The 15,438-nt window shown below is 41.0% G+C and overlaps 2 protein-coding genes across 13 annotated transcripts in view; one reads left to right on the plus strand and one right to left on the minus strand.

The window, feature by feature from the left end:
• The window catches only part of eps15l1a (epidermal growth factor receptor pathway substrate 15-like 1a), a 65,746-nt gene that overhangs the window by 42,701 nt on the left and 7,607 nt on the right, over positions 1-15,438 (minus strand). For 6 of the 11 annotated variants that reach the window (XM_039811933.1, XM_039811931.1, XM_039811936.1 and 3 more), the window contains exons 9-14: positions 14,631-14,873; positions 10,355-10,512; positions 5,975-6,131; positions 2,468-2,530; positions 2,171-2,191; positions 228-313 (exon numbers count right to left, since the gene is read on the minus strand). In XM_039811933.1, coding sequence (XP_039667867.1) covers positions 228-313; positions 2,171-2,191; positions 2,468-2,530; positions 5,975-6,131; positions 10,355-10,512; positions 14,631-14,873 — 728 coding nt within the window. The remainder of the gene's footprint in view (positions 1-227; positions 314-2,170; positions 2,192-2,467; positions 2,531-5,974; positions 6,132-10,354; positions 10,513-14,630; positions 14,874-15,438) is intronic. The other 5 variants (XM_039811940.1, XM_039811938.1, XM_039811937.1 and 2 more) reach the window with 1 other exon arrangement.
• Positions 7,432-10,007, plus strand: LOC120565866 (ribosyldihydronicotinamide dehydrogenase [quinone]-like). Of its 2 annotated transcripts, none has more exons than XM_039811944.1 (6): positions 7,432-7,547; positions 7,633-7,800; positions 7,900-8,030; positions 8,789-8,902; positions 8,983-9,084; positions 9,657-10,007. In XM_039811944.1, exons 1-6 carry the CDS (start codon positions 7,544-7,546, stop codon positions 9,951-9,953), a joined length of 816 nt encoding a protein of 271 aa, XP_039667878.1. In that variant the 5' UTR covers positions 7,432-7,543; the 3' UTR covers positions 9,954-10,007. The 2 variants fall into 2 exon arrangements, with proteins under 2 accessions (XP_039667878.1, XP_039667879.1); XM_039811945.1 differs by having other exon boundaries at positions 7,434-7,547; positions 7,636-7,800.

Genomic DNA, 15,438 nt, shown 5'->3' on the forward strand with positions numbered 1-15,438 from the left:
ATGAAACCGAAGCAGAGGGACACACACAGAGCTGTAGCCGAGGCAAAGTAGTCCACTTTTTAATTCATTAACTTTATCAGGCAAATAAAACGCCGATACAGATAATCTGCAAACTGCCAAAAAACGGCCCGATAATCGGTCTATCCCTAATTCAGTTAAAGTGAAAGCGGTTCCCGCGGTCGGTGCTGTCATGTTGTTTAGGCGGTGCCAGTGATATGGTTTGTTACCTCTGCAACTGGGCTATCTCCTGGCTGATGTCATCCAACTCCTTGATCCCAGTGAACTCCCCCGAACCCACTGAACTTGAGCTGTCCTGTAGAAAGAAGAGAAAAGGAGAGAAAGGGTGGAAGACAAAAAAAAAGAAAAGAAAATGAGGTTGGCAACATTAACTTCATTTGTTGAAGTGAAGTGGGACTTATGAAATGGTACCACCATGGTAGACCAGGCAAAAAGGAAGGAGACGGAGGAAAAAAAGAGGATAGGAGAGAAACCAGTGCTCAATAAGAGGAGCAGCAGCCGGGTCAATCACCAACATGTGGGGGTGGGCGGGGATTGTCACCACCGCTGACAAACTGCCAAGGAGAGGAAAGATTCAGGATTTGCAAAAAAAAATTGACTAATATTCAGCCCTCTGAGAACATTCAAAACGTTTTCATGAAGGTGGTATTCAACAAAGTCCAAATATACTGTCCGCTAGCATTTGTTTGTGATGCTAGCCCAAGAGTGTGGAGACACTTTTTTGTTTTTTTAAACAAAAGAAAGAACCTTAGAACTGGGGTTCTCAAACGTATTGCTCATGGTCTGCATCTGATTTTGTATTCAGGGTCAGAGGTCCGAAACAATTGGCACTAACGAAATTCACAATAACTCTTAAGCCCCTGACACACTAACCCGACGGCTGACGCGTCACGTGGGTCTGGTTTCTCCGGAAATTCGAAGCCAGACTGTCATGGCGGCTTGTTGCAGAATACAATCTCATATTTTACTAAAATAGTTCACTGAAACATGTTTCTGAAAACATTTTAATTTACCAAATAACTGTTGAACAAGCAGAACATAAACTTGAATAGGAGCGCTAATCATCAGTCAGGCTATATACAGGACTCCACCAGTGATTTATTTAAATATTAATATTTTTTGTTTAACCAGTTTTGTTAATTGGGGTTTTATTTACTCAAGCATAATAAAAAATAAAAATTAGCAAATTGTCAGAAATAAATGGCAAATGATATTTGTCAAATAAGGTAAAACAGACTCGTTCCCCTCGGTTTGTCGAAGACTCAAATGCGCGTATTTGGCGGGAGGGTTTAGGCGTCCTTCCTCCTTTCAATTGAAAAACTTAACGTCATAAATTATTTTGTGTCTCTTTGTTGGATATTGTTTGTAGTCGTGTTGTGTCTCTTTTTGGTCATATTTGTTTTCTTTGTTTTAGGGGTCTGTGGTCATTTAGTGTCTCTTTGTAGTGGGTTTGTGTCCCTCTGAGGTAGTTTTAGTCATTTTGTTGCATTATTATCACCATATCTGTGTCTAAAACGTTGCTAGAGCAGATAAATAAATAACACTCAAAAAGCTTAAAGACTAAACTTGCTAACGAAGTCCAACTACAACCAGTAGATCTGAGAAAAGCCTTTCAGATACATTCATTCGGCTTAGGTGCTGCCAAAAATGGATCGGGTGCTGCACCTAAACCATATAATGGCAGGGGAAACCCTCTACTGTATATTCAACATTGCTAACTATTTATGATCAATAGAAAATGGCGATGATGAACATACAGGCTGTGTTCAGAGTGACTTACAGTTCAGTCCGGACGCAGACCTTGGTCCCAACTTTGATAAGCCCAGCCTTAGAAACTATTCTTTTATTATACAGGAGTACTGTTGCACTTATCTGAAGAACACAGGATGCTCTTGATTTGACTGATTGAACTTTAGGCTAATTAATACCAGAGCCATAAACAACTGCTATCATAACTTCAAAAGAATCTTGATTGCCAACTAACAGCGATCTTGAATCTTTTCTTGATCAGCAGACAGTTGACAGGGTGACAATGTCACTGCACTGTAGGAATGAAGAGAAAGGTCTTGCAAATGCTTTCCAGTAATCAGCCAGAACGGCCAGCCACTGAAAGCATTTAGAGGTCAATACACTGTAGGTACATGTTACCTACCCACAACTTCAACATTATAGCCTGAGAGAGGAGGAAGAGCAGTCAAAGAGTTAATAAGAGAAGCAGTGGGCAGTACATATCTTTGATATAACTGATTTAGCCTACCTCTCCTAAAGTATTTCATTTACATGTCTATGTGGGTTACATTTTCAAGTTCAAGTTTTTTTTCAGATTGGGAAACTGGTATAGCTCAAGAAGCAGATAAACAGATAAATATGTACACCTTTATGCCCAAATACGCAAAGAGCAGGAGAAATATGAGAGGAGGAGAGAAGAGAAGGAGAAGTATTGACTCACCCGTCTCATCTCGGACAGAGCAGCCATCTCTGATCCCACTGGGGTCATGTATCCTGACAAACTCTGCAGCCATAGAGAAATGTCTTAGTTTTCTGACAATGGTGATCAAAAAGAGCAACAGCTATAACTCATCCCATGTCAAAATAAAAATTAGAGCCCGACCGATATATCAGCAGGCCGATATTATCGGCCGATATTAGGCATTTTCCAAACTATCGGTATCGGCATTTATAATGGCCGATTTGTATTGCAACTTCAGTAATATCTGCTGCCTTACGTACGACACCGGAGCAGCTTTGACCGTCAGCGGCACCGGAGCCTTCAAGGGTGTTGATAGGCTCAGGGATTAAAGCAAAAAAAATTATTTGCAATTAAAAAAAAACTTTTCAGCGGGCGCCCTGGTATTTGGTTGAGCACGCCCACGTGTACTAAGGCTCGGTCCTTACCGCAGTGGCCCGGGTTCATTTGTATAAGCCGTGTTTCCCACAGGACTTTGTAAAACTGTGGTGGGTATAGTGTAGATACAGTACAGGCCAAAAGTCTGGACACACCTTCTCATTCAATGCGTTTCCTTTATTTTCATGACTATTTACATTGTAGATTCTCACTGAAGGCATCAAAACTATGAATGAACACGTGGAATTGTGTACTTAACAAAAAAGTGTGAAATAACTGAAAACATATTTTAGAATCCTCAAAGTAGCCACCCTTTGCTTTTTTGATAGCGTTGCAAACCCTTGGTGTTCTCTCAATAAGCTTCATGAACTAGTCACCTGAAATGGTTTTCACTTCACAGGTGTGCCTTGTCAGGGTTAATTAGTGGATTTTTTCCCTTATTAATGGGGTTGGGACCATCAGTTGTGTCAGAAGTCAGGTTGATACACAGCCGACAGCCCTATTGGACAACTGTTAGAATTCATATTATGGCAAGAACCAATCAGCTAAGTAAAGAGAAACGAGTGGCCATCATTACTTTAACAAATGAAGGTCAGTCAGTCCGGAAAATTGCAAAAACTTTGAATGTGTCCCCAAGTGCAGTCGCAAAAACCATCAAGCGCTACAACGAAACTGGCTCACATGAGGACCCCCCCAGGAAAGGAAGACCAAGATGATATGGCCTCCACAGTCACAGGACCTGAACCCAATCTAGATGGTTTGGGGTGAGCTGGACCCCAGAGTGAAGGCAAAAGGGCCAACAAGTGCTAAACATCTCTGGGAACTCCTTCAAGACTGTTGGAAAACCATTTCAGGTGACTACCTCTTGAAGCTCATCAAGAGAATGCCAAGAGTGTGCAAAGCAGTAATCAGAGCAAAGGGTGGCTACTTTGAAGAAACTAGAATAGAAGACATGTTTTCAGTTATTTCACTTTTTTGTTAAGTACATAATTCCACGTGTTCATTCATAGTTTTGATGCCTTCAGTGATAATCTACAATGTAAATAGTCATGAAAATAAAGGAAACGCATTGAATGAGAAGGTGTGTCCAAACTTTTGGCCTGTACTGTATATCATGACTAAACAGGAAGCTGCATTTTATCATGTCACTCCACATGATTAGACTGATAGGATTGCCCAAGATGACATCCTCAAATGTCTTGTTTTGTCCACAACTCAAAGATGTTCAGTTTACTGTCACAGAGGAGTGAACAAACTAGAAACCATTCACATTTAAGAAGTTGGAATCAGAGAATTTTTACTGTTTTTCATTAAAAAAAAAAGACTAAAACCGATTAATCGATGATCAAAGTAGTTGCCGATTAATCTAATAGTTGAAATTAATGTTTGCAGCTTCAGTATTTATAGTGCACTTTCATCCAAAGTGCTGTAGAATTTACGCACGCACACACGCAAGCATGCACGGCAGCGGGTTACCATGCAAGGTGCTGGCCCAAGAACACTAAGGAGCTGGGGATCGAGCCACTGACCCTAAGATTACTGGACGATCCGCTCTAAGGCCTCCTGCACGCTGGGGGCCTAATTTACTAACACTAGCGCAGTTTGCGCTGTGTCTGTTTATGCGAGTTCGGTAATAGCGCACACTATGCTTCCACATTTTGCGTAGTATTTATCAACCCTGACACCCATCAGGCAATCAGCGTCTTTCTCCGCCCACTATACCGTAAATTGCGCTGTAGCAAAGTGGTACTTGTGCTATGATATGACTGAGTGCAGACTGTGATATTCCCACTGCTGATGCTATGACTGTTTGAAATGATCCTGATGCCAATATTTGTAATGTAGCGAGGAGTTTAACAACTGCTGGAATGGGATGTGAACGCTGTGTGGGAGATTCAATTTCATCTTTGAGTTCTTCCAGTAACTCTAATATTGCATGGCTGCCTGATCTGTAACGCTAAATGATGTTGTGTTCACTGACAAAGTGTGATTCTTGTGTTAAAAATATTTTCAGTCTCGCCTATGTCTTCGTCTTGCTCAAATTACTGTTGCCATTTCACCAGCGGCATAAAGGTCTACGAGGAAACTCGATTGCGGCTGGTTTAGACCTGCTTTTAAGAGGCGGAGAATTTCCCCCGCAGAATAGAGGCGCGCTCTTACTGACAGTCTTTGTAAATACCACGGAATATATAATTAGGTGCACTTGCGCTTTATCCTCCCACCTTTTAGGGTGGAACTCCCACTTTCCCCACGACCCTCCCACAAACGCATATTGAAAGCGCAACTTGTCTCTTCTCGCTCATGTGGCAGACAATCTGCGATTTTACCCAAGTGCGCCCTGTTTGTAAATAGCCCGCATCGGTTACGTCCGTCTTTGCGACCAATTAGCGCCTGGAAACAGGCGCAAACGGCTTGATAAATCTAGCCCCGGCTGCTTGGCGTGAGCGTGGTGTGAGCGTGGCGGGAGCGTGTCAGCTGTGTGGCGTGTCCGTTTTTATTTCGGCTCCCATGTTAACAGGAGAGCTTGCACACTGCCTGCATGATACGCACGTCTCGCGTGCATGCTAGAAATAGGACCCTAATAGTACACCTATTTTTCACACGTGTTGGAAGCGTTTCCAGGCAAAATAAAATACGAAAAGATGTTTATATGTCATTTTTACACGAATACATTTAATAAATGACATTTTGATGTTGAAAAAGTCTCTAGGTTTTGACATAAATGCAGATGTAAATGTAATTGAAAAAAAAATTATAAATAATTATCGATTTTCAAATATTGCACCTGTCAATATAGAACGAAATATTCTGTAGCCTATTTTGCCGTCAATACTGCCGACGGTGTCTTTGCTATAATCAAATCAGTATATATTTATGTTTAACATGAAGTATACATGCTATTATTTCATTTTATCAATGGGAAACGCCTGTTCCTGGTATGCAAAGACATAGAAAACGCCACGCAGCTGCCACGCAACTGCCACGCAACAGAAACGCCACGCTCACGCCATGCAGCCAGTGTGCAGGAGGCCTAACTCTACTAATAGATAGACATACAGATATCTCCCTCAGCTCTTGTAAACATGAGGTGTTTGTGTTTGAGGGACCTACTGGTACCGGAGTGCCTCTCTCAGACGGGGGGATCATGTCGGCAGTCAGGGCCTGTGGAGGGTCCACGCCCTTGCTGACTTTCTGCTGGATGAGATACATGGCCAGGCCAAATTGCTCCCTGGTCAGCTTGCCTATCTGCCTCGTGTCTGCCAGAGCCCTGCAGGGAAGAGCAGACATTCAACACAAACCCATTCAGTTCTGACCACACGGTTGAGCAGAACAGGACTACACTATAAGGGTTTGAATTTTTGAATTTTTCAATGAAAATGAGAATAATGATACAAAAATGATCATTCCCTCCAATTTCGTGAATCATATCCCAAGCGCAATATCCGTCCATCCAAAATAATCATAATCGAGATATTTTCTTATATTGTGCAGCCCTACTCGTGAGGGAAGGAGTTTCCACTCTCCTCAAGAAATCATTTGGCATTCCACAACATTAGCAAAATAATATAACATACAGTACATACAGACATTTGTGGCTTAAATATGTTGCCCAACAAACCATACACCAAAAGTTTAAGAGTCAACTGTGTTGAATGAATATCCTGGATGAAAGCAATTAAACAAAACGGGGCCACTCTATCTTAACAGAGTTATTTTTTGGTCTGACTTCCTACTGTATTTCACTGATTTGCTCCCAGTAACATCACTAAAGACTGATAGTTCCTTAATGAAGAAAACACCATAGCGTTCCCCAGAGCTGTAGTAGAGAACATGGGTTCTCTAATATGCACAAGCCAACATGAACAATACACAAGAACTGAGATAGAAGCAGTGAATCTAGCCACAAAAAAAAAAAAAAAAATCATATGGCATGGTCTAAACTGCCACTGGTTTGCAAACACATTTCCATTAAGCACTTGATAAGCTGATAGTTGTGTCAGCATGAGTGACATCTGTCATAAAATGACATGGTGTTAAATTTGATCCCTGACCTGTTAAAAAAATTTACATTTTGCGCAAGTGATTTTAAAACGGTAAATACTTCTAATCTAGATCTAATGGTACCACTTTCTAATAAGACACCCTGTTTACTTTATATTTAATATTATACATATTTTATTTTGTTACTGTACTATATATGAAGGTTGTACATTTTACTCTACACTTCCTCTAAGTATATATGTTTTCGGTGGTTCTTGCATTTTGAGCTTTTGTAATCTTATTTATTATTTCTAGTATATTTCTTATATTTCCTGTTTGTGTGTGATTGAGTGAGTGAGTATGTAAGTAATGTCCCAGTTTGGGATTAATACAGTCCATCTATCTATCTACGTACATATTTTTGCTTTTAGTGGTACATAAATTCCCCGTCCCATTTAATAATGCTGCCCAGGTTCAGTAAGAGATTTGAAGCTATGTCGATGAGGGGCCTGAGAGATACCAGCTGAATGACTGAAGACCTTGATTGCTGACTGACAGCACCTGTGAGAGCGCTAATGAGCCAGTAGGCTGTGTGTTGAGAGTGGGGTATAAAACAGGCATCAGTAATCAGTTGCTCTTTCCATCAACACACCAGCTAACTGCAAAGCTCATCGTTTACAGTTGACGTCTTGCTTCAGGATGGGTAAGTTTTTAGCCGGGTTCTCGTATTTGCTGAGGGCTCTTACGGTACCTGATCTGATGCGTGCTCTTTCTTCTTTTTGGTTCAGCAGCAAAGAAAGTGTTGATAGTGTACGCCCACCAGAGCTCTGGCTCGTTCAGCGCTGCAGCTAAAGATGCCGCAGTGGAAGTTTTGGCTGCTCAAGATTGCACAGTCGAAGTATCTGACCTGTATGCCATGAAGTTCAAAGCCACTGCTACTGCCGAGGACATCACTGGTGTGTGTGTGTGTGTATATAAATATCTGCCCCCGTAATTAAAAGAAGTTCTGCTTGATTGTGGTCTTGAGAATTTAAGCAAATGTTTTGTCTCTACAGGAGAAGTTAAGAACGCTGATCACTTCCGTTATGCGGAGGAGACTAAACTGGCATGGGAGGAAGGAAAACTGTGTGCTGACATCACTGAGGAACAACGTAAACTCACTCAGGCAGACCTCATCATCTTTCAGGTAGGTTCTGAGTGATGCTAACATTTATGATAAGCCCTCTACATAATGCAACTTTAAAGCTGCAAAGATTAACCAATTTGTCAACTATCAAATTAGTTGCCAACTAATTGATCTCTGAATTTTATTTTTTAAGTAAAAATTCAGATTCCAGCTTCTTGAATGTGAAATTTTTTTCACTCCTATGACTGAATATCTTTTGCGTTGCGGACAAAAAATTATTTTTGAGGATGTTATGGGGCTTTGGAAAATGCATTTTTCACTTTATTTATTTTTATAGACCATAAAATGTATAACTATAATCAAGAAAATTTAACCGTTTTGTCTGGGTTGGTCAAAGACATGGGCGCACATATTCGGCAGAGGGGTTGAGGGGTCTCAATGTTTTTCAATAAAATTATGCAATTTTTGGACAATTATCACCATCTGTCTAAAACTTTGGAAAAGCAACACTCAAAGCTTAAACCCAATGTAGCAAGTGTCTCTTTAAGTAGTAAGTGCAGCTTTATATTAAAGCTGCACTTACTATTTGGAGTCTCAACCTTCAAGGTTGAGAGCACTTAATTGGAAGTCTTTGGACGAAATGGAAGTCTGCGTTGGGTGGTTTTTTTTTTTTTTTAAATAAAAGGTTGGTCCCATTAATTTAGCTTAGATGCTGCCAAAAAAAATGGCTCTGGTGCTGCACGTATGACTAATAATGGTAGGGGAAAATCCTGTCTAAGATTGTTATTGCTGCCTTAACTTTAAGCTCTACTTCTCAGTTCCCCATGTACTGGTTCACCGTTCCTGCTATCATGAAGGGCTGGATTGACCGGGTGCTCACACTGGGCTACGCGTATTCCCAAGAGCAGCGATACAGTCAGGGAGTTTTCAAGGTAAGCGATAAATCAAGAGTTTTACATGGCATTACTGGTCTTAAGCTTTTTTTCCTTTTTAAAATATGATTTCTGCACAGGACAAGAGAGCCATGCTGTCCTTCACCACTGGGTCTCCTGAGTCCATGTTCAGTGCAAATGGCATTAATGGAGACATGAATGTCACACTGTGGCCATTACAGGTACTACATCAGGCTTCGACTCCACAAAGCATTAACTAAACCGTTAACCAACAGTTAGTCGGAATAAACTGATGTAAATTTCTGAGAATTTCTTAACATCCCTCACGTTCCACGCTTGTTTCTCTGGTGTTAATTTTTTTTTTAATCCCTTTGCTAAGGGAAAAGACAATAGCAGGTTGGCAATTTTGAAGAAACTTTTTGCGCAATAGGGCAGGCCAGTTTTTTTTTTTTTTTTTTTTTTTTTGGGATAGGATTGTGAAGATCTACAAAATGTTTACAGCATTTACACTAGGTCATTTTGGGGCAGATTGCTGTGAACAATTACACAAAGCAATCTACTAGTAAAAGCAAATTGCATTCAACCATGTATCAAGAATTTGGAGAGCTCCCTGTTTCCCCAAGACTATTTTGTGAGCTACTGTCCCTGCATCCAAAACTTGGCGCCACCAAGACAATTTTGATTCATTAAAAGAAATTAACAACTCATCAACTTTATTTCTATCGTGGAATGTCCAGTGTAGCCAGACCGGCACTGCGAGACTAATATGTGACTTAATGCGTTTCTCTTGCAGAATGGCATCCTGCACTACTGTGGCTTCCAGGTTCTGGCGCCTCAGATCTTCTGGGCTCCGTCCTCAGTTTCTTCTGAGGTACGCAGCACCATGCTGGAAGGCTGGCGTAAACGACTGCAAGGCCTCCTGACAGAGAAACCACTTTCCTTCACACCCTTGGATTGCTTTGATGGAGAGGGTTACCAACTGAAGCCTGAGGTCCATGAGAAACATGCCAGCAAGGAGTATGGACTGACAGTGGGGATCCACCTGGGAAAGGCACTGCCACCCAACAGCCAGATGAAAGCTGGAGTCTGAAGATGGCAGGGTCTTTAAATTGCATAATGGAAAAATAAAGTCTGATCTACTGACTTCTGAGTATTTGGTGTTGTAAAATCAAGGGCTGGATTTGAGTTCTTGAACTAGGTTTTGAAAACTGAAGATCATGACTTTTTTTTTTTTGTAAGCTCATACCAGCTTTGAATTTGTGGCTTGCCAGATTGCAAGCCAAAAGTTCTTCTGACCGTAGGAAAATCCCATTGACTGACTGAAGTGCATAATCTGGAACACATTTGTTGTTTATAACTGATTTATTACCAATTTTTAAAAGCCATTAGTTACAACTTAAACTCCTGAAAGACTTATTAGAAAGTGTTACCAAGAAATAAAACACAACTGTCAGGTATGAAACATGAGTGTGAGCCTGTCTGAGTACCTACCATATATGGGCCAGGAGGTTCTGAGAAAGTCCAGACTGCATGAAGATGTCTTTAACTTCATGTCCGCTGACAAAACCGTCCAGATCGGCATCTGTCTTCAGGAAGATGTCGTCATAGCGACCACGGTCTGACACTGGGACCACCCAGTTCAGTGAATGCTGAGACAGATGGAGATGCATATGTAGTCTCAATAAAACAATTTGTTATACAAGAAAGCAGATTAGTAGACTTTTAGTGTTCATATGGGTTCAGTTTAACAAAATGAATCACTGAACCATATGAAATGTTTTCCATTTTATTTTACCCACAATATTAATTTCCAGTTCTATCAAGTCCTTTGACACCTTCCAGCAATAGTGGGTGCGCGCATTAGTGCAGGACTCTACAGTGAGTATTTAACTCTGCTTCACCATAAAAATAATTTACATTGTCCAAGCAAAGATTACAACTTACTGTAATCCTTCATTTCCCCCCCACAGTTCAGCAATGCGCCAATCTCAGTAATCTTGTTATATATTTAGATTTTTATTTGACATGGACACAATTACATTAGATGATCCAGATGCATGTCTTGAGTGTTTCAGCACACATGCTAATTTTCTAAACCTGTCCACGGGAGGCTTATAAAAATTTGAAAAAAAACTGTAGCAATAATAATGCTAACAAATAATACCAATGCTTTTTATGAAAAAAGATGTACAATAATGTAAGAGCAAATGAAGAAGCAAAATATTCAGAATTATTTACATACTTAAGCTGTAGAGCAAAGGACTCCTGTTTGCACTAGGATAATGCAGCCAGTGTAGATTGAGAGGAAGGTGAACAACACTGAAAAAAAGGTTTAGGTATAGGTCATTTTTATTTCGAGGGGAAAAAGAAAAGAGGAGAAAGTGGAATTCGTTGAGGGGGATTTCGCAAGGTTCAACTAATGAGGCTTTGCATTCACTGAGGCAGCTAACGTTAATGTTAGCATGGTGGATAGTAATAGCAGGGTGACTGAGAACTACGTCAGTAAAGCTACCGTGACCCCCGCTGTCACTTCAACGTCCAATAGGGTAGAAATGTTTTAATAACTTTGTCAATTAGGGTTGTGCCGACATCACGATGGAGTGCCACCATCGTGATGCCACGCCCCCCCACCCTGTCAAACACACTAATCCTAGTCGCGGGCGCTGGACAGGAAATTCACAAGTGCGTCGGTCTTAAACTCTCCCTGTCAGTTGTAGCTTGCTCTACCTTCTAGTAACGTTGGACACAGCGGTCTCGAGTGAGAGAGAAAAAGGCGTTAAAATTGGAACGCTATCACACTTTCCTTTCTCCCCTCACTGGACTAAGTTTGTGGACACTACTCTGTGCGTGCATCAATAAGTAAGTCTGAGGTCCTGTAGGTACGAGACGATGTTATGCGGGATTTATGAATGTACGTTAGCAACAGGCTAATTCACGAGGGTGCTATTTTATGTGTGAACTAATATTGCGCATCTGTTCATGTGCGCTGCAAGAGTTATGTTTCCGTTTATTGAATGCGTTATTCAGTACAAACGTAACCGAGAATGTAGTTTAAACTCAGTAATGATGGTATATTAGGTTATTACTGTCGCTATGTTGAAGGCAAACGTCCCACTGTACTGTCGTTACGCAGATCACGGACATCTGATTGATTTTAATGCACCGTAATTAAGTGAAAGTAGGTCACGTTGTAAAACCCACCAGCTACACCATTTATAGAGGGCATTTAAATGTATGTCTAATCATTTCTATGTTAACTGTTGGCCAATAGTAGTAGAAAAAAATATTTATGTAAAGAGATATGAGCTACCCCCCCACTCCCCCGACGACGATATCATCGTCCATCACGATGTTTTACTGTAAACGTTGTCAACTGCCAATTTAGGGGACATCGCCCAACACTATTGTCAATATAAGGCTTTAAGGACACTAAGGCACTTAGGAGGGTAAAGTTCCTATTCTTGTTAAGCATCGGCATCCTGTAAACGATGTGCTGTTTTGGCCAGTGTGTCCCTCATGCCTGAAAGTTTTTATATATATATATATATATATATATATATATATATATATATATATATATGTATATGTATATGTATATGTATATATATATATATGTATGTATGTATTGTATGTATGTATGTATGTATGTATGTATGTATGTATGTATGTATGTATGATATATATATATATATATATATGGGATGTCACGATACCAAAAATCTAGTATTCGGTACCGATACCAACAAAAGTACACAATACTCTATACTAAAGTCGATACCACTCTATACTAAAGTCGATACCACGGTGTGTGTAAAAAACAAAAACAAAAGCGTCATGTCACTCTTCTTTCAGGGTTATCTTTTAGTTTCAACTTTCTGTTATGGTGTGGAGTGGAGGGGGCAAGGAGAGCGTGATTTACAAAACCGAAAACGTCAGTCTTCTGGACCCCACAGCCCGTTGCTTTGAAGCCTGGCATCACCACACAGCCAGAGTACGGTACCGTCCTTCGTGAGTTTACCCGGGACTCCCAGACAGCAAGCATGTTTAGTTACGTCTGTTTCTCTCTGCCGTTCTTGTTTTTCAGAAAGAACCGGGCTGGTTAAAGTTAACTGATTTTATATAGAGGTCCGTTAAAACAAGCGCTATCAGAGCACACGTTAGGTTGTGATAGACAACTCACTTGCGGTTTGGGAGTTCCAGGTGAAGTCGTGAAAGCCGCCGCCGTAGATGTATGGGAAAGCCAGAAGCTGAATGCGGTCAAGCCGTACAGGGAGATGAGGGGCTATTCGCTGTTTTTCCGTGCTGGTCGGTGTTGTTCTTCAGCATTTAGCGGCAGCCTAGACAGTTTTTAACATTAGGCGTCTATACTGCCCCCGTCAGGTCCATAAGGATTGCATCCCCCGGTACCTACGGTACTCTGGAAAAATGAGTACCGTTTTGGTACCGAATTGGTACTGAAGTACCAGTTCTCATGACATCCCTAATATATTTTTTGTTGTCCTGATTAGGGCTGTTGGAACGAATTCCCAAAGTTGAATATAATTCAAATAGTAAAAGAAATACTATTCAAATGCTTAAATTACTATTCAAATGTTATTTTTTTATTTGTTTTTATAAATAGGTTAGGTTAACGTCAGCTAATCTCCCTCTTCTCATGTCTGATGAACAATAAGTTACAGAAGTGAGAAACACAAGGCATTATTAAGCTAACGTTAGTACAGGGGGGAGTGACAGGCTGTGACTGGAAATCGGAAGAAGGACGGGAAATAGTTTTAACATGACTTTAAAATCGGCATCCACCGAGCCAAAATGCTAATTATGTTATCAATAGTTAGCTCGTTCTGGTTTCCTAACTGCGTTGCGAGTTATAGGAGCTTAGCTAGGAGCTTCATGGAGACAGCTAAATTTAATGTTAGCTGCCCTACAGCTGTCAGTTAGCTTCCACTTCATAGGTTACCTTCTAACAGCTGTATTCTCAGTAACGTGACAATGTGCATGAAACAGGTTGCTTATAAATCATTAAAATAGTAGTGGCAGCACCGTTTGGCTTAGTTATTAATGCCGTTAGCATCGTGGCTAACACTTTTGTTACTTAGTTTATGACATATTGTTTCGGCTCTAACATGAGGTCATTGTGCTAACCGAGCAACGTTAGCCTTTACAACAGAGCCGCTTCACTACACTTGTTAGATAATGTTTCATTACATAGTTCTCTGTTGATTTGTGTTTGTCGCTGTGTGCGTGGTGGAAAATAATGTAAACCGAGATCAGCGTGCCAGAAATGCAATGCGCCATGACGTAGGTCCCCTTCAAGGCCAGGCTGATGTTAGAAGTCCATCTAGTGGACAGAACGTGTAACAACAACCACATAGTGACGGGCTACATCCCCTAGTACAGGCGTATGAGGTGCTGCCATCAGGCAGAAGATATAGGGTGCCGTCCTTACAAACCAACCGGGCTCGCAAATCATTTATTCCTACCAGCATTACACTACTGAATAAGTTAGGGAAAATTAATGGATCCTTTCTGCCGGTGCAACCAAAACGTAATCGCTAGAGCCTCTTTTTCACCTCCGTTTCACCTCCTCAGCATCCATTTTCGCGCTAATCGAAACGCATCACCTGACCGCTCATTTACCGCGCAACCCGGAACACAAACCCGAGCCCGTGTCAAATGATAGAAATTAAGGTCTTAATTTCTATCAAAGATCTTCAGCTCTAGTCTGTAGGTGTGTATAATATTATGTAGTGTATATAGTGTGTATTACCTGTCCAGACTTGAGTGTGTGTTTGGGCGACAGGCTGCCGGTGCTGTTGAGTGAGTTCATGCTGCCGTGGGAGGGTGTGGAGCGTAGCGAGTCTTTTGGTGGTGGGGGGCTTGCGGGTATTCCAGGCACAGAGCCAGCCACTGAGCCCAGACTCTTCTTCCTCTTAGATGGAGGGATGAGTGCAGAGGGGAGGAGTGCAGGAACAGGCTCCTTCTCCAGGGCCCGGTACACCAGGTGCATGGCCTAGAGGAGAACATCCTGCTGTTAATGCATACTTACTGGAAGCACATATACAGTGGCTTTTAGAAAACTATTATTATTATTTTTTATTATTATTATAATTATTATTATTATTATTATTATTATTATTATTAGCTCCTAGTTCAGACACAAGTTCTAATATTGAGCAGTCTTTCTTCAAGGATTTTTCTCAGCAGCAGTGGGAAAGGGTTAGGGTTGACGTGCTCTGGTTTATTGGCATTTCTTCAAACCAATTACAATCTATTTGGTTTTCTAAACGTTATTCTATCATTATGACAATATATGCATGTGCAGAATAGGTATTTAGGAAAGGTTAGGGCAGAGGGAACAAAGCAAAAACCATAACGGAAAAATTAACATATTTGAATGATGTTCTAATATCAGTCTGGTGTCTCTGGAGCAGTGGGCGTGGTCAGCTGATTGACAGAGTTAGACTGTCACATGAGGGGGGCGTGTTTGTGTGATCCTGATTTAAACTCGGCCAAACGACAGGTGTAAAGATTCAGATTAAAAGGACAATTCCTGCGCAAAATGAACCTAGGGGTTA

Source organism: Perca fluviatilis, chromosome 9 (genome assembly GCF_010015445.1).
Source record: "Perca fluviatilis chromosome 9, GENO_Pfluv_1.0, whole genome shotgun sequence".
Classification (NCBI taxonomy): Eukaryota; Metazoa; Chordata; class Actinopteri; order Perciformes; family Percidae; genus Perca; species Perca fluviatilis.